Genomic DNA, 24,975 nt, shown 5'->3' with positions numbered 1-24,975 from the left:
AAAATTTAAGTTTACAAATTTACTACCAAATTTGAAATAACTAGAGTGCTATAATGAGTGTTCAAATTATTTTGCCACGTTAACCCCCTCGAAATTGTCCATTGTCCCTCCAACCTTTTTTCGTTTCCTGTCGTCTGTGAAAGGCGTGTGTTTGTTCTGCGAGCAGGTCGGTGGCGTCGCAGCTGATCCTCGGACAAAGCGTAATCGCCGAGACATACGACCAAGTGACAATCTACTTTAGCGACATCGTGGGCTTCACGAGTCTGTCAGCTGAGAGCACGCCTCTGCAGGTGGTCGATCTGCTGAATGACCTCTATACGTGTTTCGACTCCATTATCGAGAACTTCGATGTCTACAAGGTGAGTGGTATTGACCCGCTTTAACCGTCATATCCGGGGGAGCGATGGAAATGATTCATTCGACCTTTCGTCGAAGGAATGAATATTTTAAAAGGTGGTAACAAAGTCATGATATATATTGTATATATATATATATATATATATACAATATATTGCATCAGCACCGGTGGAATGACGATAAACTTTCGTTCCTTTGCTCGCGAACAAAGTATTGCTAACCCGCGTGACGGCACGTGACGTGCTCGCAATATCCAAGTTTTCTTCCGGGATAGTTTCATCGAAATGATGGACAAAACGTTCATTGTTTCGACAAGTTTTTCCCGTTGGCGAGTCTGACTTTTTCAATTAGAAAACTTGTACTCAACGACCCTCTTTCACTTTCTTTCGGTTTTTCTTTTCTCTGAGATTGTTTTTTTGCATTTTTCTCTGACAATTTTTTCAAATTAAACGATCATCACGGAATAATCTACCGCTCAACCCACACGCCGTATATCTCATTGAAATCAAGTCTAAGAAATTATGATATTTCTATATTTACAAAGTACTCCACGTGGCGTTATTTGGAGTCTATCGTGAGATATTCGATACGTTAAGGCCAATGCGAAAAAAAAAGAGATAAACATGGTAATTCCAGAGAAAAAATTGCCCTTGATTTCTTACGAGAGTGATTTTCTATGAAAAGAACGCGATTACTCTCGCATACGCGTGGAACTGAATCTTCCTACTGATAAAATATTCACATCTAATAGCTTGTAAGATTAGAACGATGGAAACGATGGAAACGATGGAAAAAGTATCGCATACGATACGTAAAAATTTACGATAATTGACATAAAATTTGTAAATAAGCACGAAGGCGTGTAATTTATGCAAGATTATTTAATTAATGAAATAAGAATCGTTTTTTAAACGAGTCCGAAAAAATGAAAAATTTTCAACCGATAAAAAAGCGCCAGTATCTTAGTTTCTCTCTCGAAGAACATTTTTATATTTTTACAGTCTAAGAAGCATCCCTTAATGCAAAGCACGGTAGAGCCGTATGATTATCGTGACTATATATATCTATTTTTCTGCAACACCTTTTACTGACCTCCATTATTTTTTTCTAATCACAGATATAAAAAAAACATTCTTATTTTTTCTCTGTTTATTTTTAGAATATCAGCATTAATATCATATAAACTTTTATTTACTATTTATACTTTCATGTAATACTTCATAACAATTTCGCAATTTATTATACGTATATATATTATGCAATTTTTTATTCATTTATATTCATTTATATAAAAAAATCTGCGGAAGAATTATATACTTTTTTTAGTATGCTCTCAATTTTAAATAAATAAATATTATATAATTTAAAAATAATTTAAAAAATTTTTTAAACTCTATGATTACATATATAATTATTTTATAATAAAAAATATTTTCTCATATGTATGGTCTCTCCTCTAATATTACATTTTTTATCAAGGCAAAGTTTCTCTCGATTCCTTTTCAGGTAGAAACGATAGGGGATGCTTATATGGTCGTATCGGGATTACCAGTGAGAAACGGCATGAATCACGCCAGAGAGATTGCGAGGATGAGCTTAGCTCTCAGGGATACGGTAATGACGTTCAGCATTCGCCACAGGCCAAACGAGCAATTGAAGCTTCGTATTGGCATGCATTCTGGTGAGTCAACACTTTATCACATATGTCTCTCCGCTCACGCAAAGCGGAAGAAGATTAGTCTTAACATGATCCTAGGCTCCGTGCCAATATTGGATCTTTATATGATTTGTGTACGATTTAAAGTGTGTTCTAGAATTTTTAACTTTAATTCTGGCGACAGATCAAAAGTTTTGGAATATCTTGTATTATCATTTTATCCGAATTGTGTTCGAGGACCAAATTTCTTTTCTATTTTATTACTGCTTCATGGATTCTCTAGTTGTCCGTGTTATATATCGGGAATATTTTTGATATACTTTAAAGAACGGCGTTATAAATCGAGCGTTTTTACTTTTTATTATTACAAATCGATTTTCGTGATTTGCATTTATCGAAAGTTGCTGCGCGAGCTACAGATTGATATCACGCGAGTAACATGAATTAAATAAAAAACGCGGCGAGATATTTTGAAATAAACTTCAACAGAAATATTTTTACGAATTTATTTTCATTGTAAACAATGTTTGATGTGTGATTGAAACAATGTGGAAATGGATTTGTTAAAAAGTTGACAGCTACATCTGCCGCTACGAAAGAATGAAGGATTGTGTTTCCCGATAAACAACATCATTGCGTTTTGCAAATTCTATTTTTATTAATTTTCGAATTCACGGCATGACTCTTGAGAATTCATCCTTGGAACATTATGACGTGACGAAAGTCTCTATTTCTCAGACACTCTCTAAAGTTTTCTCTAAAATTTTTCTCGATGAGATCGCATTTCCTGCGAATGTCACCTCGTTTTCCAAACATCTTTCTAGATCGTGTGAAACTTATTGTTAGATTACGCTGTTTTCGAGAGAAAATGCGATTCTGTATGATTTTATTAACCTCAGACGGTTATCTATAATTGACGAAGCTAATTATTTTTTAAATGTACTTAGGATGCAACGTTGCTTTCATATTCCCTAGTGAACAACCATTCGAGAAAATAATAGCTCGTTAAATTTTTTTAATGATCAATAAATATGACGAATTAATCTTTTCATTATTTTTAGGAAGCGAAACATGATAAAAAAATATTTTTCCAAAATATGCTAACGATCAAAAGAAATCAAAATATATGGTTAAATGATACTTAAAATATACTTGTTTTACAAAATCTTTTTTCCAAGGGATCTGTAAGATTAGATTCTGTTTTAAATGGTAGAGAGACTGAAAAAAGAAGAATTTTTTCAGATATTTTTATATTTCTTTTTCCGAATCCACGTGTCTGTCTTCCTGATGTAACGTCGGAAGTAAGATTGACGTAAGACGTATGGTGGCGGGTCGTACACGCGTTTGCTTACAGGACCATGCGTGGCCGGTGTGGTGGGTCTTAAGATGCCTAGATACTGCCTGTTCGGTGACACTGTCAACACAGCCTCCAGGATGGAAAGTAACGGAGAAGGTAATTAACAGCTCAGTCATTCTCTCGAATGAGACACCGGGGATTGTAATAGGGAAAATGTGAAGGTACAAAATTATAGATGTGTACGGTAATTAAAGGGGGAGAAGTACAGGTGCGGTGACGCAAGAGAGCAAGGTCGTCGCTTAAGAGAAAATCGACCCTGATTCAAGTGTTCCCATAGAGATCCGACCTCGTGGTTACCTCATTTTCAGCTGTAAGCGCAACCATAAGTATTGATTAGCCATAACCACATGCTAACCCTTCCGGTAGCGATTCCTGTATAATCGTTAAAGATATACATATCGATGTTTTAGTATATTCGACGATTATAATTCTGAATTTTTTGATCGATATTAGACATTGTTAATATTTTAAACTTATTAATGGCTCTTTATTAAGAGAGATCGATCCATTTTGAACATCTGCTTAACGATGACTATCTAGTAATTCGGAGTAATTTTTCAATCGAATTGGCAACAATGATTTCGATCGCCGCTCAACGGGGGATAACACGCGACAATGAAATTGATTGTACGCTGAATTCTGTTTATCGACACGCTCACGAGACATACACGAGTATATATGGTGTACCGCTTAATGCCGCGTAGGCGGCGATTCTCCCTCGCAAGGATCTCTAAGTGCCGGCGTCGAGGCAAGGACGCATCGCAAGGCGCCACGCGGCTGTTTATCGAGTTTCTTCATATAGCACGTTTTGTGTGCGTTGCGAGAATTATATCACGCATGTTACAGAGAGTTTCCGGCCGATAGATTGCATAACAACGGGTTTCACGATATTTCTTTTTTTTTGTTTTCAATTTTTTTTTCTCTTTTTTTTTCTGCAAATGCTGATCGTCGAATACGCGTTCAAACACGAAGCGAACGTGACAATTTTTCAGGCATCGTGTATTATTGTGTTTACAGAAACAAACAGTTTATTCGATTACAACTACAGTTGTCGCGGAAACGTGGATTTTATCATAAACCGATCGATTTTTTTTACGTAATTGAAAGAGATTGATTATAAAAGATTGAAAGAGGACTTTCTGAGAATAAACAGCATTTAAATAATATATCTTATTGTTTATTTTATTTTCTTTAGAAAGAAAATTAAGAGATTTTTACAAAAATTAAAGTTTGGAAGAGCTATTATTAAAAATGCTTTACTTTTTGTTGATTTATTTTAATCTTAATCTTAATTTGAGTTTAAATAAATCCTATTTTTTTTTTAGAATTCTAATGCAGTGATTTAATAAATAAAATCTGTATTTAACTATTCTGGAAATTTTACTTATGCATAAGCCCAGTTAAAATTTGAAAGCAAGATCGCGTATATATATATATATATATATAAGATGTGTTTATATTCTACATACATAATAATGTAGAAAGATTTGAGATATGAAACTCTGTAAACGTCACATCTCTAAAAAATTATATTTGTAAAATCCCTGTACGTTAAAACAGAATCCAGCATAGCTTTAAAATCATCCACTTACGAAAACATTTATGAAAGCATAAATAATGTTTCTTTATATAATTTTTTCCAACTATATATATATAGTTGGTTTTATATATATATATATAAAATATTATTCTCCAATTTTCCAGAGATTTTAAACAGCATTTCACATATCAACGAGTCTTCGTATTATTGATATGTTAAATCGTTTATTGATTAATTATATAGCAACATGTTCAAGCGTAATATATCGCTGTTATATTAAATACACATATTTAATCAATTATCATTCATTTATGCACTTAATCAATTATCGTTTCATTTACGCAGCACGGAATACTTATTATGCCAAATAATTGACGTATTACATCGCGTAACATCGTAATCCGCTGTAATAAAGTTATATGTAACTGATTTAAAATGAAGGATTTAGAGCGCGCTATTGTTTATCGTGTAGCCATTCTATAATTTCTGTTTTTGTAGAAAACGCAATCAGGTTACTCCAGAAATAGAGGAGATCATACGAAAATTACGTCTATCGGATTAGCATATTTGCGATCGTCCGCGCTATGGCCGTCGGCTGTATCGTAATCGAACTTGCGCATCGAGTTCGCTAACGACGGAAGTTTCGATCAGCGCGCACATAATTTTATTATCGCTTTAAATTAAAAGTTCTCTCTGGGCGACCAGCTCGAGAGAAGGCGCCGATTTATTTATCTAGTTAGGTTATTCGCGATCAGTTCGAATTGCTTCTTACGCTCTTTATACCAATAACATCTTATGATCAGCAAACTTAAGATTCGAAAAAAATTGTCCTGATTTCTCTCGCATATCGTTGTTGTTAAAATATTAAAAAATTATACGAAGAATCGGATAAATTATTCAATTTAAACTTCTGAAAAAATGAAGTTTCTCTTTTTAATTCAACAATTTATTTCTCTTTTAACTTTTAAATTAAATTACTCGTTAGCGCGTTTGCTACATAAAATTCATATAAAACTTTATTGAAATTAGAAAAAGACAAAGCTCTTTATAAATTCGATGAGACTCATCTAGCAAGTTTTTTTTTAATTTTAATGAATGACTTGAATATGTTCCTCGCTTTCCTTGCTGGAAAGGAGATTGCCAATATCGACCTATTTGATTCTCATATCATAATTTTTGATCAACTTTAATCGTATAAAAAAGCATGCGAGCGAAATTGCTGATGACAACGGAAAGTTAATTGGTAGTCAAGATATATGAAGTTTACGCGTCAAAGGATTTAAAATTTTCCCTTCTCATCTTTACGCATTGGTTGTTCATCGACGCGTCAAAATAAATCTAGTCGTGCTAGTCTTATAAAGTTTACGTCAGATCGTAAAAAATTAATGAAGGAGCGGTAATATGACAGCTCAGCTTTGTCACTCAGAATACAAATAGACATTTCGCGCTTCTCTTGTTTACATAATTATTAAAAGTTGGAATTTTTTCCGAATAATAAATAATTTTTTGTTCTTTCCGCGCTCTCGTCGAAGGGAAAAACGAGCTCCTATTTTTTAGCGTAAATTACTCGAAATTTACGCACAGAATTTTTTGCGATATTGCAGTATGCTTTTTGCTATTTGAAATTTTGATGAACGTTATTCCTCGCGGAGTGGCTTTTGGCGGAATATTTGTGAGTGCGTTCTTTCCCTCACGGTTTAATTTACAGATAAAAATTAAGAGCAAGTCAAGAGTAAAGCATTATGATAATAATCGTTTTTTTTAGAATTTTTGTTCTCAAAAAGGACCTTTCTCTTGGATCTTTTAAAACTCGATAATCATATTAAATATTTGATATATCGATTACAAATAAAATTGATTTTAAAAATAAAGATAGGCATTTAAAATTAAAATAAACGTTTCTGAAACATTCTATAGTTGTAATCCAATAACATAGAAAATGATGTAACCACGGAACACTTGCGCGAGCATCAAATGAAACTCGCGCTATTGTACGCTGTGTTGAAACTACGTGGATACATCCAGTCGCCTACAAAGTGCACTATCACTGGAAGCGATCGGTTCAAAGCTTATTCGCGTTACGTGCAGTTATTTTGAAAAGCTGCCTTGAAAGCGAATTTCAAGCTGACGAAATTTATTATTATTTTTTTTTTTTTTTTATTCTCATGCCCGCCAGTTGTCAAATATCATGTTTCACCATTTGAAGTATTGATATCCACGGTGGGAAAAGGGCATAGTGCGGCCTTTCATCGAAATTGGATGGACCTAAATACAATAATATTAAGTCAACGTTTTTAGAGAGATTAAAATATCTAAAGATATAATATCTTTTAACCACAAATAAGATATATTATTTAAAGTAAAAGCTTTTAAAAGGAATTATTCATTGTCAGTATCTTGCAAAGCAATTACCTAACGTTCTTTGATTGACTTTATTTCCCTCGATAACTACTCTCCTGATATCAAAGAAGAGTGTCCCAGTTAGCGTTGTAAGAAGATTATAAGGGTTATAAGTGACGTGCGTAAAAGATATCGTTTTCCTTTCTCTGCGACAGCTTTAAAGATTCACGTCAGCCCAAAGACAAAGGAAATTTTGGATACTTTTGGCACATTCGAACTCGTCTGCAGAGGAGAAGTCATATTAAAGGTACGTTCTCGTTTCATATTGTGGATATTTCTCAATTTCCTCGAGAGATCAACGTACATCGATATATATCTACTCGCTCGGCTTCTTATCTCGCAAGCCCAACCTATCGTTTACTTCCTTGGGGACGAACGAGAAGAGGAGGCCGCGCAAGTCGTAGTCGAGATAAAACGCGTCAAGCGGGATTGCTGAGTCTCTCGTCTCTCGTGCCGCAAACGTCAGAATGACGATGAGGGTGGAGGGTGGCTTTCGCGATTGGCGTTTCGCGGCAGGAAGATGGATCCGGGGTGATTATTACGCGAGCGCCACGGTTACGATGTTTTATCTCGCGGATCGGGATATGAAATATTTTGCGCAAATTTTTTACTTTTACAGCCGAGTGATAATGGTGTCTCTCAATGGAATAGGTATACCCGCGATGTTCTTTATATTCCATTAATTTAATGACGGATACTTGTATCTTTCAAGTATACGTCTTGCAATGACTTCAAGTGCTTCGTTATACTGTAACTGTTTAAGATATTTCTCTAATTAATTTCATGTTTCATAATTATATTTATTATAAATTATATAGTTTCTTTCTATTTTATGTTATATATTTTATCTTCGTTAAATATATTTATGCATCGTTAAACGAAGCGGCGTCGAATTTAATATTTTTTATTTTTCTAATTATTGTTACGTTGATAGTTTCAAAGTTTTATCTCAATTTCGAATGTGTTATGTAAGCAAATGCTCTTTCGACGAGGGACTTGACTTTCTCAACTTCGGCAATCGCAATCCCCGGAGTCACAGGAATTGTAAATCGCGCAATTGCAAACTATGTCCGACGCGGTTGCTCGTTTCAGATATATGGAACGTATTCACAGATGTTGTATCGTAACCGAGCGCGTTATATCCTCGCTCAATAAACACATGTCGTATCGGGAACCGCCTGTTGTCCGCAGGTATATTCTGTCTCTCCCGTTTTCCCGGAAGAGAATAATTCGCATAGACGCGCGTAAACCAACGGCAGTTATTTCGGCATCACTGAAATTGCTTCGCCCGTCCATGCCATCGTCGCGACAAAATGGATAATACGATAAACACGTAACGGATTTTAGAAATACGACTATTACGTCGAATCGCGCGATCTCGTTAATCTTCACGTAGACGGCGTTAACTGCCGCTATTACGGGCGAGCCGAGAATTATGCGATCGGTTTGTGATTACTCGGTCGTGCGACCGTGAAACCTCGTGTCGCTTGTCATTAGACGATCGATTAAATATAACTGCTTGAGCACAGACACTGATGATGACAGACGGAGACACGATTGAATCGTTTACCGTGTAATTCGGATCAAAGTTCAGCGCTCACGGTGAGAGAGAGAAAGAGAGAGAGAAAGAGAGAGAGAGAGAGAGAGAGAGAGAGAGAGAAAAGAGAAAGAGAGGGAGAGAGAGAATGGCTGCGGTGCAAGTATGATAATTAATTAGTAAGAGAACCCCGGCAGAAACTTGGCTCGGCAATTCGCGTGTACGTACATTGAGTTTGCCTGCCGAGATTAAAATTCAAGTGCCACGTACGATCGGGTAATATACGTTGTCGCTCGTTTGAATATTCAGGAGCGTAACCGAGTTAAACGCATTCGCTGATCGCCATCGTGTAACGAAGCGATAATAGTTCTGTTACATTGAACTTTACCAAAGCATGATCTTAATTAAATCTTTGGAACTACGCATATATATTTTACGCGCTATAGTTTTTAATCTTCAGCTTTTACGACTGTAGTACAGAGTGATTTTTGTCACATCTAATTGTTTTATATTTTGTGTTAATAGATTTGTAGAATTACATGAGTTTTTTTACTTGATTTATCTTTATAATGTATAAGAGAAAAAATATCGGAATAATACAAACGTTATATAGATAAATTAGGCAAAATATTCTATTTGATTTTTCGATTGTACAATACAAGATTTGATCGCTTCGACTCTCGAAATAATCCCTCGTTTTTGTCAACATCCGCAGGGTAAAGGCCCCATGACTACTTACTGGCTAATAGGCGAGAAACCGACGAATAACAACGTGCAACAGGCGAATCCCACGACATTTAACCAGATATCGACTCTGCAGGATCAACCTCCCGCCATCACCGCGCAAATTCAGATGACGCAGCCGAAGCAAGTGGAGCAACGCGCGCTTCCACCCACTGGTCAGCATAAATTTCAAGGTCAATCGGACCAGCAGTATCCGGCTCAGCAGCAACAATCGATTCAGTCGAGGAATCAGGAGTCGCGACAGCAGGGGCATCCGGGTCAGCAGAGACCGCAAGAATCGCAGCACTCGGGTTTAACGGTTCAACCACGGGGTCAAGGCCCGGCCCAAGTTAATCCATCGTCTGTTGCTCCGAATCAGCTTCAGCAGAAAACCGCAATGGCCATGAATCCCGCTTGCGGTCTCGCTATGACTGGAAACGGCGCGCCGAAATCGACGATCGCGTCGCGGACTGTCGTCGGCAACTCCTCACCGTCTCGCAACCGATCGAATGGTTCGTCGAACGCGAATAACTCCGTGCACCAGGTCTATCCAACGGCCGAGAGTATGCCAAATCACACCGAGAGTGGTCCCAACGCGCCGCTCCTTCTACCCGCGGGTGCCATTCCCAGGGTTTAGCTCTCTTAAATTGTCTTTTATCGGTGACACATCCGCTTTATCAGTTATCGAATCTTGGAAAGATACCGCGAGCTTGAGATCGATACTTGGACGCATCGATGAGAATTTTGTTTGATCGATACTCGTGAGAAAAAGATTAGACGAAAGCAACGGATTTGTTAGAGGATAAAAACGAAGGACTTTTAAGGTTGTCAGGACTCAGCTTCTGCGTTTCGAGAATGAAATCTCTTCGAGGCAATAGTTATTTATCGTTCGATCAGATTTATCACGCGTTTCTCTTGCGTTAATTAATTTTCTGGCTTCCCGAAAAGTATTTGTTGAATCAGAATTCTAGTTAATCAATTGGTAGAACATTTACTTTCGACATATTATTCACGTTATTAATAATAGATGTTAATAATAGCTGACGAGGCTCTACGGAGTCAAGGACCAACTCCAGATTCGCAGAAAGTCATCTCTTCCTACAAGGTATTACGGAACCAAATTTTACAAAGATAACAATTAGCGCAATTTAGGACAAACATAACTGTCTCGACGATGGTTATCAGATCGTATGTAAGGATGGACAGCGAAAACTCGAATTTGAGCAGAGAAAAACTTGAAGAAGGAGCAATGAATTATAGAGGGATACACGATCGATCGTATGTTTTTGCCGAAGGTACTTATGGTCTTTTCCATATGAACACAGTATTATTACCGGTCACGTATGCGTTTTAATTATTCAAACTGAAAGAAACATTTGACGAAAATGCGATTCATATGCAACGACACGTAAAATGCAATATGGGCTTAATTTGGCAGCAAATTTCTCGTATTAGCTGCGATCGATCCCTGCCGAATTAAACAAAATCACGAACATACGCGACTCTAAATTCACTTTTTTTTTTTTTTTTTTTAAGATTTCAAGAACTAGAATATTATCAAGAACAAGAATATTAAATATTAAATATGATTAAATATTTTTTGTCGATTTTTTTATTATTACAATTATTTAGAACGGGACAGAGAAATAATAATTGGACCTAAAGTTGTAATTTATCGATGTTGATCCGAGATTGATCGTATAAACGAACGGTGAATTTTTTCGATCTTATCTATATACTTATTATGGAAGTATTTGTGTGTAAGCTTCTTGTAATATATTTTTTCTATTTTTTTCTATCGAAATGATTTTGATCTTTTTCGACATTTGTCTACGATCGCGGATCACAAACAAGTATCACGAGGCACGTAGATCAGCCATAGTGTGTTTGTCGTTGCATATTCATTATAATAAATATTATCGTTCGTAATGCGCACGTGCTTACAGAGCGAAACACGATACAGAGAATTCCGAACTTATTACATACACACATACAAACGTACATACACGCAAAGTGTTATATATAAATATATAAGAGAAAAAAAGAGATATATATGTATACACATACAAATACATGTATATGTTATGACATTAGATATATATATATATATATATATATATATATATATATATATATATATATATGTATGTATGTATGTATGTATATAGATGTATATGACTGCAAGAAAGCAAAAAGTTACCAGTAGCTAACATCGATGTTTAGAGCCGCTCGTAGCGAACGGAGGCTGGGCCTCTGGCGAAACGAGTCTATGACGTGTCTGAAAAATAATAGCGAGAATGCGAGTGCATATATCTGCGCGACACAAATACAAATACAAACATACGTACACATATAAGAGAGTAGATATATGCACATGCGGTCGCAGTTGCATACATGTGTTTAATGTATGGACGAACGATGCAGATAGTTGGTGATTTTTCGCGGTTGCCCTGTTGTAAACACGGTATGTGGCGATACGAGGTGAGAGAAAGGAACAGCATTTACATTCGCATTCGCGAGTACGATGGCATCGTGAAGAGTGAAATTCTATCTGTGTCAATCTCTCTTTTAACGATGTACCAATGAAATATTCCGGAAATAAAGTTTAATCGTTTTCAAAAAAAAAAAAAAAAAAAAAAAAAAACAACTCCGATTAGCTTGTTCCCTCCGTGTAACTTATTAACGTTATACACTTTTTGCGTTACGTTGCATCGTAATTGAAAGAAAACAATTATTTTAATAGACAGTTTTTATTGGACACGTCATATCGTAAAAGCGCGATAAAAAAATCTTTAGATATAAACAGCTAGAAAAAATCTTTGGTACACACGAGAGAGCAGCGGGGGGACGGGGAAAGACCGGGAATATCGTATGACGTTCAAAATACTGCGTTCGCGAATATCCAATCCAGGTAAGAGCTCACGCGGGTATATATTCCCGGGAATCCAGGTTCACCGCAACGGATTCCCCAGGATACTATTCCGATGTTGACCCACCTGCCGTTACCGAGTTGATGTAGCAACGGACCACCCGAGTCACCCTGAAAGAAGAGACTTATTCGACTCTGGGGGTAATGTATTATGTATAGATCTATTTTTTAAAACGCGTATCCATCTTATGTATAAGCTATCTTAAAATATTGACGTATCTCCTTTCCCCTTGGAAATGGGGAGGGGGAGGGGAGCGGGAGGGATATCCATTAAGGATAAAGACTTTCACGGATTAATGCACGTTTTAACATTTCATCGCCGCGATTTTTCGCGTTCGCCACTTTGCTTATAGTGAATAAATCATCGTCTCACTTGACAGGCGTCGCGACCACCCTCGTAAGCGCCGGCGCACAAGGTAGTATTCGAGATCCCTTGTGTGAAGCTGCGAACGCATCTTTCTTGAGGCCATACCGGCACTGCGACCTCCATCAACACTGTACTAGCAGGTCCTCCGTAATATTGCGTGCCCCACCCTAGTAGATTAAAAAAAAAAAAATAAAATAAAAGTTACAAGAATAATCTATTTATTTTACGTTCTCTTACGTATCGCGTTATTTATTCAAGACGAATCGTGACAAATATGGAAAAGGGAGGTGATTTCTCCTCTTGCAGAAATAAAATGCAGAGAAAATTTTTTTTCAAGATTTTGTTTTTAATAAAATTGGCTTTAGAAAAAAAATTGAAAATTTTTGTTCTATATTTTCGACTTATTTTTGTACGAGAAATTATCTCTTCCTCGATTATACTACATTTTCCAACTCTATAATAGCAGAGATGAAAGAAAAGGAGTTGTTTTGTGATAAGTTTGCAGCTACAATTACAAGAAATATGCACAGAGCGATGGGATGAATAATGCAGCATAAATAAATTTCATCTAATGCAATATCTAAGAAATAACATCTCTGCTGTAACGTAAAATAAAATAAAAAATAGAATCTGTTTTCTGCAAATTTATAAAAGCATACAATCTAAATAGAAAAATCAATAATTTAGCGCACATAGCTTTTTTGAATTTAAGACATAATATATATTTCCGACCTGTAACGATGGCGTTCTTATTCTCGAAGGATTGTTGAACGGGCGGGAGGCAGATGGGCCAGATGTAGCTATTAAACGCAGTGGGTCGATTTATCTTAATAATGGCGATGTCGTTCTCGTAAGTGTTTAACTTGAAATCCCTGTGTATCCGTATCTCCGAAACCATGAAATCCAATGCACGTGTCTCCTCGGATTTGGTGAAATCGTATTCACCGAGTCTCACCGTGATGTCACGCGGTTTGTACCTAAAACAACGGCACACGCGAGATAACTGTAATTCGCGTAACTGTTCATTTCATGGTTACGCGAAACGGATGCCGCGCGTATATTACACGTTACGCAGTCTTGGAACAAAAGGTATAACTGTGCCGGCATGCTGGAAACATTATAAAGTCTAAGCGCGATCATCGCCAGACGTCGGAGCCGCGAGAATATGAATATCTTATGCCTGTGAAATATCATCTGAATCATAATCGCGTTTAAACTTTGAGGTGCGAGAACGTAAATGTCTCGTAACAAAAGTTTCATTTTTCATTTCCATTTTTACTATAATTTTTTTAATTCAGAACCATAATTTATAAAATTTATATATATATATATATATATATATATATATATATATATATATATATACACAGAAAAAAATATTGAAATAGCAAAATATTTAATATTTTATGATAAGAAAATAATAGAAAATGTATGCGCTCAAATACTGATGTATATTAAATATTGAAAAAAGATTTTAAACACACACTTTTTTTCACACACTATTTCACACTTTTAAATTGAAATAATATTAACCCTCTAATTCGCGACATTTTTATAGACCCATTCGATTTTGTGTTGCAAGGGATTACACAATATAGTTTACCTGTAAACACAATGCGCCGCGGTAAGAACATGCCTATCAGTAATCAGTACACCTCCACAAAACTGAATCGCGCCTTGTCGAAGAAGAGCCGCCATCCACGGCCATTCTTTAGGATCAGCTGGCTGGCCACCCGCGATTCTAATTTTCGTTTTCGTAGTTGTGCCGCATCCTCTTGGTCTTCGTGCTTTTCTCGTCGGTTCTTTAATATCGTCCAAAGTCGCGTTTTTCCGCGAAATTGCGTCCTTGTCCTCGGCAGATGTCCCATTCTCGTCCTCGTTTTCGTCCCACTCTTCCTTGTCGTCGTCGAGATCTACGAGAAAAGTGAAAAATTTCGAATATATATATATATATATATATATTACACTCACGTACGCAAACACGCGGGTGTCGTGAGCGTTGACAGGTGTGTGTGATAGGCTGTAATATTTATCGAGAGGGGGCATGTGTGCTGCGTTTCCATTGAAACACATTAGATAATCGATAAAGGCACTTATCGCGAGTAAATCTTGCGTAAAAATATACCGCGTGATTAAATTTAAAGAAAATTATTTTTCGCCATTACTGTCATATATCTACGTGAGAAGAGAATCTTTATTTTCGACTGAATTATAATGAATAAATTGTAATATTAATTTCAACAATTGATTTATGTAATTGTGGAATTATACGCACTTGCTATCGCTGGTAACACGCTGGCTAAATCATCGTCGAAGGTTTTATCCGATCGGGATGTCACGACTCTATCCGGACAACACACACCGATGTACCTGCGACGAGGAAAACATTAATACGAGAACGATCGGTGCATGAAGTACATTGTTAGCTTACGTCTGTTCAATTATGCACATATGATCCATAAATCGGGCATAGTTCAAGCGGAACTCTTCAAGGACGCATCCGCTGAAATGTTTGCAGTGACCGCTTTGATTGCCCGGCGTGATGCAAGCTTGATAGATTTTCTAGGAAAAAATTAATTATTATTATTTAATAAATACCGCTTTTCTCCCTTTTTTCCGAGTTTATAAATAATATCGGGATAACGCACCTGTTTACTTAAAGTTCCGGGACCCAGATTGATAAATCGTTTGCCGCGAAAGTACGAATGGGAAATGCTTTCCGGAAATCGGAACAGGTTTTGATGCAAAGGATGTGCCTGCCATTTCCGGTTCCCCACTATCGTCGGATCTAAGAAATACGGGATGCATCATATGCATCGACAGATTGATAAATCGTTTGCGTCGCTGCGTATATACGTGTGTGAATACATTTGATACATAACGAAATTTAATGAGGACCATCGAGGATAGAGCGTCCGGGAGATATATTATCAGTATAACACGATTCGGCTATTTCCGTTGAAGGAAATACGCCTTCTAAGATTTTTCAAACGTAAAACGGATCTCGATTTGTCGTTCAACCGCGACTCACAATAATTGATGATTGTCTATTATCCTTATTTGCGGTAATGCATTGACATTTAATGCATCTTTGAAAAATGTTACGCTCACGAGCATATTAATCACTAATTTTATAGATATCTCGATATAACGCACACATATTAATATGTTTTATAGTTTGTAAAAAAATATCACAAATATAATAAAAATCTAAATCTTATGTTACGTCAACGTAAAATAATATTTATTTTTACTAATACGTTACTATTTACATATTTAAATTATACAAGAGATATTGCTTAATTTGAAGTTTAAGCTTGAAGGTAAAATTTATTCATATTTTTTAATTTACAATAAAGAGGAAAACTAGAATATTGCATTTAACATACAACAATGCTTACCTGCAGCGTTTTCGAAATCGAAGGAAAGGCATCGGTGATATTGAAGGATGCACAATAAAGAGAGTAGCACAAATTGATAGACATCGGTAAACGTCCGCATTTAAATTAGCGTCGACTTTGGATCTTCTTGAATGACAATAGCGAGAACGCGACGACAGCTTTTTAGACAGCCTCGAGCAGAGAACGGACAATGACATCGAATACGGAAAGCCGTCACTTATATACGTACACGCCTGTAATATATGGAACCCAGCAAACGTTTCTTCAAACTGAATGTCTTCCATTAGGCGTTTGAAGAATTATTCTTACGGATTGCAAGAACGAAGAGAAATGATAATATCAGTATTATATTTTCCCTGCTATTATATAGAACGTAATAAATTAATTACTTTCCAACATATCTGTAGAAGAATAATTTTTCGTTAAAAAAATTTATTATTATAGGCTGAAAGAGAAAGAGAAAGAGAAAGAGAGAGAGAGAGAGAGAGAGAGAGAGAGAGAGGAGAGAGGAGAGAGAGAAAAATAATTTTACAAATTTGCAAATTAATAAGTGTCTTATGATTGAAATATAGTGGACGTTTAATTAAAATTTGTTTGTGATTATCGAGCGATATTTCTCACTCGTTTTAACATTCGCCGTGTCAAATTACTAAAAGTGTTTTTTTAGCGTTGTGCCGCTTTATCGATTCGACACCGTTTTCGGCCGATCATTCAATAAATCCATTACGTTAATGGCCTAATTGCCACATAGAGTAAGGTCACGGATCAGAAATTATTTCGAAAAAGAGTGGAAGTAGAGGTCGGAGGAGAAATTACGCACGAGCAAGGATCGATTCATGCGAATATTCCGGCGCATATATTTGTCGAAGCGACGAAATGGACGGCCGGTAACTCGAGAAATATTCGATTCCGTTTGACGTTTCATTAAACGCTCAATAACGCAAACCCCGCGTTGCGGCAGGATCTCGCGAGCCAGAGAAGGAGAGCGGGATCCAAAGAATATGATAAAAGGAGCGCGATGAACGAGCCGTGAATAAATGCACGATACGAGAGAAGGATGTTCGCGGAACAAAATGAAGAACCGAGGCACTTTCTTTTTCTCCCTGTCGAGTAGCCGAGAGAAGATGAAATTCAGTTATCTTCCGTCTTCGTTTCTACATGGGATATACTCGAGAAAACATCACCCACATACCTGTCTAGGCCATTGGCTTCGTCGAGTCGCGCGCACGCACGCATAATATGTTCACCTACGTGAAATGCACACATGTGAAAAACAGGCGACGATTTTTTCGGAATATTTAGGCGGCCGATTGGGCAACGCGAGATACAATGTCCGCTCAATAAGCAACGAATTTCATAGTACAATAAATAATTTTTATTCTTAATTTGGATTATTATTTTCTTTTTATATTGTAAGCAGTATCCTTTCGTTACTTGGATAGATAAAATTTAAATAGCTATGTCTAACACGTGTACATTCATAATTAAAAAAAGACTTGTTAAATCGATATTCGCAAATTTGTTGTCTCTTTTCCGCGATACTGATTGATTATCTCGACATTATCTCGATATTACTTCATATCAAAAGCTAAATAAAAGCCTATTATGCCTGAGCCGCGTATTTGATAGTTCAAATATTAATAATGTGTGTATAATTTTGATTTAACTGATATCGAAGAAATGCATAACTAGAGTTAATATCTCGTGAAAGAGAGAAGAATGAGATTGAATTCGCGATGCACTGAGAGAAGCAACATCCGTACTAAAATGATCAAGTATTTCGTAAAAAAGTTTTTCAAAAACGTTCTGAAGCCGCGCACGTTTTCTACGCTCATTTTCTAACATCACATATTCAGCGTGTAACCATACTAAAGACTTGTTCGACATTGAACTTCGAGTGTTTGTGAATGCTTGCCGAGCATTCGCTGCATTGTTAAGTTTAACAGTAAATCTGTCACGCCACTCATCGCTCGCGTTCCAGAATCCGTCTTCGGGGCTGCACTAAGGAGGACGTCATCTCTCGGATATAAGTTCTTTGTGATCTCGAGAAATTTCGCGTTTCACGGGGCTTTGCGTGCAACTACGAAATTGACTCTCGCCGCGACACAATTTCATACGGGAGTGTCGTGAATTTTTCGGAAAGATCCCTTATGCGACGAGACAGAACTCAACATTTTTATAAAAGAAATAGGTGTGCTTCGTATGATTATAAAGAGTTGAAGATGGAAAGGGAGCATCTAGGTTGAATGTCACGGTGAGAAATTGTCATCACCCACATGCTCGGCACGTCTTACCGCGAGATCTTCCGCGGACTCGCTTTGCCATACAAGATCGAGAGCACAGATCTCCAATCTGATTCGTTTGTGAGTAAGATTAATTTGACGTCGTATCGGCAAGCCTCTTGCGTTTACGATTTTGGACGATGATGGATGTGGATAAAGCGATGCTCGCAATATGTAATTACTTGGAGAAGATTTTTAGAATCTGACTTATTCTCGTACTACCACGCATTTTACCGCGCATGTCATTATCTTCTGATATATCGTCTTGGTGATTTCGTGAAGATGGGTGTAGTAAACGAAGAGAGGAAGTTATTGATTTTTATAAACAAAGATTGCCGTTTTATCCAATTGCTACGAAAGCTAAGTGGCGATGGATACATTTAAAATAATATACAAGAGACTTAACGCAATCTAATTCATCGGCGTTACATATCAATTTTATGATTTTCGTCGAAGATATTCAATCATAAAATACGTTTACCATGCTTGACATCGTAATAAGAAGCAAAATCCGTATGTGCTTCTAGAGAAGAGTGATGAAAGAAGAAAAAGAGAGAAAAATCAACTGAAAGAGAGAGAGAGAACAAAATCCAGAGAGATGGCGATTGGGGGCAAAGCCGGGGCATTACCATTTAAGGTACCTCGTATATATCCCTTTTTTGCTCCGTGTGTCACTTTGGCACGTATAATCGTGTAACACTTTGCGCGTCGCTATCTACTCGTTAAAGGTGCCTCTTCTACGCGATACATTTTAACTTTTTTCATTTTTGGATAAAAGAGGCGAAAGATACAATCTCCGGCCAAATGACAAACCAGGCAGAGCTGATAATTAAAGCTTCGTTAGTAGCTTGTCGTTTCATTCATGCGCGGATTATTTCGTAGAGGCTTTCGACAAAATTTAAACATTACTTATCTTTAAATATAATTTGTTTTAGATCTGTTTTACATTTTAATAAATAATTTTTTAAAATTATATTTTACGCATGAGATAGAAAGAGAGGATGTATTTCTTTTATCTCATTTCATTATATGCTGTTGTTGTGGATACTTTCAAGGAATTGTTAACTACAAATAGAAGAATTGACAATGCTTCCCTGTACGTTTTTAATCTTGCATTCACACGTTAGATATTCGAAAAGGAAGCACTGGAATATAAAAAGTCAGCAACGTTTCATTGCAATTCTATTCGACGCTTTAAAAAGCAAGAAGAGTTTTAATGGCAGACAATAGAAATAAGCAGACTTCTTCACAATCTCGGCACAAAATCGACAATTACCTCGTCGACAGATTTAATTCTGATGTCGGCGATTATGAGAATGTGCGGATGCTCCGGTCTTTTCAGATGGACTTTACATGTATAATTCTCATTGGAATTTCAATGAACGTGCCGATACGTTTTAACAGAACACGATTGCAACGTGGTAAAAGGAACCGAGTACAACAATCGGTGATTCTACGAGATAAACGAAAGGATCGATCTTTAATTACGATTTGCTCCGACGCTTACGCGACTGTAGTTAAAGAAAACTTAGATTCGTTTTATTGCGAGCCTTTTGAAAAGAAATCACTCGCGAGTTACGATAAGATTTGTTTTCACTTTAATACGTCACAGTGCTCTCTAATCGTGAAATCGTACGTGATACGTGAAAAATATAAGTGATACGATTATTACATAAAAAACAGAAATTGCGTTACATCTTGATCAACGCGACAGAAAGGCGATCGGAGAATTCTTAGGGACCACCGCATCTATTAAAAGATTAAAGGGGAGAACGTGCGGAAGAAGGAATATAATAAACGAGAGGAAAGCACGTGCTAACGAGATTTGGGTTTCTACCTGTCACGTCGCTCTTTCGATTCTCTGGATTCAATGGTAACTAAACCAACAGCTAACAATGTTGTATTTTCTACGAAATGCTGTCACGCATTTGAACCGATAATCATTGTAATTGCTTATCGTTGCTCAACCTTAATAAGAGATATCTTAGAAGAAGATTCAAAGAGTTGTTAAATGTAGAGGAAAATAAACAGAATTTGTAACATCTTAGTTAATTGCCAAGAAACAGAAATACAAGTAATCAAATTTATTTAAAGAAAATTAAAAACTCGTAATAATTTAATTCTCTTCGCGAAAAGTCTATTCAGTTTTGTAAATAATTAAAAATGCAACTACTCTTTGCAAGAGGGTAAATATAATTCGAATGTAATAAATCTAGTTTTGAAGTTTGCAAGAGAAAAAACGGTTGCTCGGTTGATTGCTCTTATTCATTTTAGATCTACATTTACATGTCGAATTGAAATATGCTTTTAATAAACTCGTTTATAGCCGGGGGTTTATTTTACTTTATAAATTTCATCTGTGAACGAAATGAAACTCTTAAGAAAAATGATGCGAGGGAAAAACTAGGCAGCGTGCAAGTAAAAATATCGCTTAAAAGTGGAATACCGGGAAATAGAGAGCAATAGTAAAGAAGTTAAGTCATAAGAGCCGTAATAAAATCGGTGCCTATCTCGCGGGACGAATGTTTTACTATCTCGGAAGTTTATAACCCTATCGTGTCATCGTAGATACGAAAGTACGCGATGAAGAGCGGTGACGCCCTTGAGATTACGTTGGTCGGAAAAAAACAATTTGTCTCCTTGCGCTGTAGATTCGTCCATCTCCGCAGGAAACTCCGGCACTTGGCAATTTTTCCTGACGCAATATTCATCTTCCGGTGGCATATCCTCAGATTTGTTTTTTTTTTTTAGTTTTTCTTGCACACTCTGAGAAGTTTTAATCTTTTCATTCATCTCTCAATTCAAATATAGCTGAATGTATGGGAACTGAAATGTGTGATTTTATATGCAATTTTCTACATATCTAGGGCAGACTTTTTCTCTCTTTCTTTCTTTGTTCGCTTCTCAATTTATTTCGCAACGCAATTATTAGCGGAATTGATTAACTATAATTTACAATCTAATCTTTCTTAAATATATATATATATATATGTATTATATATTTATTAAACGATAATCATGAATTGTAAAATTGCGAGCGATATAATTATAAATGTAATAAAATAATTATTAATTTTGAATTACCAAATTTTTTTCACGTATTCTGAAGCTAATATATTTTCTGATCACGTCCTAAACATTGGAGAGCAAATTCGTATTCCGTTGGCGTATTATCCTTATTAGCACTTAATGACAAAAACTACCCTCGTTACGCTTCAAAAAAATAGTAAACGAAGCACGCATAGGCGGCAAGAAGAGGCGAAAATGAGGATATATTCCCTTGTAAATTAACGAAACGTCGAAGCGCAATACTGTCGACTATAATTCGCGACGAGTTACGAGGTAAAGGACGGTGTCGCGCTTTTGAAATCGTGCGCTTTGAAATGGCATATAATTGGTATATAAAGTAGAAATTAAGTTGCTAACCCGCGCACGACGGAGTGAAACTCCGATCTCTGGCGATCGCGACAGAATCTTTCGAAATTGGAGAACCATATCGGGTTATTACCTGTGGGGTTTTTTCGTCGCTACGCTTGTTTTCCGAAGGGCCGTTACATTACGACACTATAAAGTCTGTAGGCGGGCGATGATAAAATCGCGAAAAATACGACCGCAGCATCGATAATAACGATGGCGTTAATGAGCGCCGGGAGAAATATCTGTAGCGATTATCAGATGCACACGCCGCGACCAATAAGCACCAACATATTCGCGATAAAGCGACATTCATATGTAATTTTTTCTTACAAACACCGAGACAGAACGACCCTGCATCGTCGATCGATTCCGAATTTTAAAGTAAGCCTGCGTTGGAATATCGCTCGCAAACTATTTGATGTTTTTACATTTTACGTTATCCATCGCATATTGTGTACTAACAAAACTTGTCTCGAATTTACTGCTACGTAGCCCATCTCATTCACAGTATTCAAAATATAAAAATTATAAATTTAATAAATTTTGAAAAAAAAACACGATAATTTACGTCCATTAAATTAGATTTATATTAAAATTTATAGTTTACGAGCAAATGGAGACGAGATCCAAATCCCTAATTAATTTTAGGATAATTCAAGTTTTAACTATTTAACGTACAAAAATCAGATTGTAATCTCAATAAGAGTGATAATTATGTGATATTTATTAGTAACAATCGTGTTCATTTATCACAATCGACATAAACTATATTATTTCGTATTTATAGCATGTCGAGAGAATCAAACTTTCTCGAATTAAGCTTCTTACAATCTTACCTTGAGCCCAATCTTCCCGACGGTGAAATGCATTCGCGCGCGATCCAAAAAGCGACGAAGAGGAAAGACAAAGAAAAAAAAAAGAAATAGAAATGAAAAGGAGCGCCGAGGTTGCATCCTCATAAAGTAACGAAATGTCAAAACGGTAATGCCCTGCATAATTTTCAAAGAGTTACGAATCCCACGTTCATGCAAATCGCTGCGCTTCGTAGCGTTACACGCATAAGTGACATATAAAATAAAAATTTCTATAGAAATGGAGTCAGAGGAATTCTGAAAAAATCGCATCCGGAACAAAGATGCAAAGAGAGAGATAAAAAAAGAATAAAAAGAAGGAACGATCTCGTGCACGTGTTATTACTTCGGAGACCGAGTCAGCTTGCATTCGCGATGGAAAATGCGCTTGATGTGAGCGCATGAAGCGCGTATAAATATCCTTACCGTATCTTCGCAGTAATTAGCACCGCTATCAACGCATTTTGATGTAAAAGCTTTCGTGGAATGAAGATATCACATTATCGTTGCGTAATCATCGTAATCGTAATAATTAAAAATAATCGAATTAGTAAAAAATTTTTTCGCTAGTAAATGGATCTCTCTGATAACTTTTATTTCTCGTCGAGTTTTTTGTAATACAATTTAAAAGATTTTATTTAAATAATATTATATCATAGAATTATCTCTACGTTCTTTGCGGCAAACAAAAAACGAAATTCAATATATTAAAATAAAACTATTTTATTTCGCTTCATATTTTAGAATAAAAGCATCTTTATTTATAATCGAAAATTATTGCGAAATGATCATCTTCGTATTTTGCCATGCATCGAAGGACGAGCGCGAAGCTGCGGCAATTTCTGCGGCGTTCACATTAATGAGGAAATCCATATTTCAAACGTTGCGAGTTTCCAGGAAACTCTCTCTTTCTCCGCGGAAAGAACTTTTTTTTTCTCTGACTTTCTTTTCCGTTCGTAAATCAGGATTCCACCGTCTCGCGCGGAATTCTACTTCTCCTTCCATCTCGACGCTTCCGTTTAACGCGCGAGACGACCTTTCCTGCGGCCTCTCGACGATTACCATCTGTAACGATGTATTTCGGGGGACCCTGTGTCACCGTCCCTGACAAATTAGCGGCCTAACGAGACGGTCCCGTCTCGTAGAGATCTCATCTCGCCGAGTTTTTCGTTCCGCGAGAGTCATGCATTTTAATGACTTACCGCGAAACTTTAACTTTACGAGCGCACGAAAACGGCACGGAATCCCTGCGAGCTTCCTTTTATTCGGACAACGACTTTTCCGTCCCGCGATCCTTATTCGCTGCTCGCCGATTATTCGAAAGCAGCACTCAGTTCGATTGAAAACGCGGTTTTTGCTTCGGAAAAAACGTGCTTGCGATAGGAAAGTACATACATTAGCGATACACAGACGGAAAAATAATTTATCTCGTGCATCGCCTGAAAAAATCGCCTGCGCGTCGTCCAATTGTGGGGAAATTTACTTAAATGCAACATCGGTCGTTTCATTTCTCGATGGAGTAAAACGCGAATCGTACGATTTATCATTTATTTATATTCTCACAGACGAGATAGATAATATTCGATATTTGAAAAATACAACATACATTTTAAAATAGCAACGTAGTGTTACGTAAATCTCTTGAAATACTTCTTCCCTGAATATGGTATACCGAAAGAGAGAAATAGATCGGTATTATTCTTGCATCATCGTTTCCAGATTTTTCAATTTTTATTCTAATCTATCTATTGTCACATAGAACTCCTATATCTTTTACAACATATAAGAAAGAGTTAAGGCATCGAACAATACATATATCGATATATACTATGCAATAATCAAATTTTAAGAGCCAAGTTAACGTTTGGTTAAATTTTTACCATTTTACACCCACGTGTTTTGCGGTCGTGGTCACGTAGACAATGGTCTCACGTGCATTAAAAAAGAAAAAAAAGCTCGACCGAACGATCTCGTATCCAAACTAATGTGGGAGTATCCCTTCTCGAGAGGCGCGGAGGGAGTCTCGTATTACGTATCCCTTTGTACGTATGTAAATCTACCGGCAATGGCGTAGAAACGAAAGAGGGGAAAGTGGTAAGAAAGCATGCGTGTTTACTCTCTCTGAAAGCTCATATTCAACAACGAGCTGTATAAAGT

General features: G+C 36.6%; 2 protein-coding genes across 6 annotated transcripts in view; one reads left to right on the top strand and one right to left on the bottom strand.

Annotated features, from left to right (window-relative positions):
* The window catches only part of LOC138935215 (atrial natriuretic peptide receptor 1), an 85,995-nt gene extending 74,343 nt beyond the window's left edge, over positions 1 to 11,652 (top strand). For all 5 annotated transcript variants that reach the window (XM_070299668.1, XM_070299667.1, XM_070299665.1 and 2 more), the window contains 5 exons: positions 167 to 359; positions 1,864 to 2,038; positions 3,369 to 3,467; positions 7,467 to 7,558; positions 9,564 to 11,652. In XM_070299668.1, coding sequence (XP_070155769.1) covers positions 167 to 359; positions 1,864 to 2,038; positions 3,369 to 3,467; positions 7,467 to 7,558; positions 9,564 to 10,208 — 1,204 coding nt within the window. In that variant the 3' untranslated portion in view covers positions 10,209 to 11,652. The remainder of the gene's footprint in view (positions 1 to 166; positions 360 to 1,863; positions 2,039 to 3,368; positions 3,468 to 7,466; positions 7,559 to 9,563) is intronic.
* A 561-nt stretch (positions 11,653 to 12,213) lies between these two features.
* Positions 12,214 to 16,447, bottom strand: LOC138935214 (trypsin-1). Its single transcript, XM_070299663.1, has 8 exons — positions 16,269 to 16,447; positions 15,516 to 15,655; positions 15,299 to 15,429; positions 15,143 to 15,237; positions 14,471 to 14,780; positions 13,600 to 13,844; positions 12,874 to 13,034; positions 12,214 to 12,611 (listed from the first exon to the last, which is right to left on the bottom strand). The coding sequence occupies exons 1-8, from the start codon at positions 16,366 to 16,368 to the stop codon at positions 12,450 to 12,452; spliced, it is 1,344 nt and encodes a 447-aa protein (XP_070155764.1). The 5' UTR covers positions 16,369 to 16,447; the 3' UTR covers positions 12,214 to 12,449.
* Positions 16,448 to 24,975: the final 8,528 nt, after the last annotated feature.

This window comes from Polyergus mexicanus, unplaced genomic scaffold (genome assembly GCF_030449975.1).
Source record: "Polyergus mexicanus isolate NDT 795.1 unplaced genomic scaffold, iyPolMexi1.0 SCAF_7, whole genome shotgun sequence".
Lineage (NCBI taxonomy): Eukaryota > Metazoa > Arthropoda > Insecta > Hymenoptera > Formicidae > Polyergus > Polyergus mexicanus.
Note: the sequence above shows the minus strand (reverse complement) of the source record. Positions and strands in the feature narration are given on the sequence as shown.

Excerpts from the sequence above, each read along its gene's own strand:
- LOC138935214 (XM_070299663.1), bottom strand. The coding sequence starts at position 16,368 with ATGCGGACGTTTACCGATGTCTATCAATTTGTGCTACTCTCTTTATTG. Across the intron at positions 15,656-16,268 it reads CGATTTCGAAAACGCTGCAG|ATCCGACGATAGTGGGGAAC; the intron begins GTAAGCATTGTT and ends CGTATTTCTTAG. Across the intron at positions 12,612-12,873 it reads GTGGTCGCGACGCCTGTCAA|GGTGACTCGGGTGGTCCGTT; the intron begins GTGAGACGATGA and ends CTCTTCTTTCAG.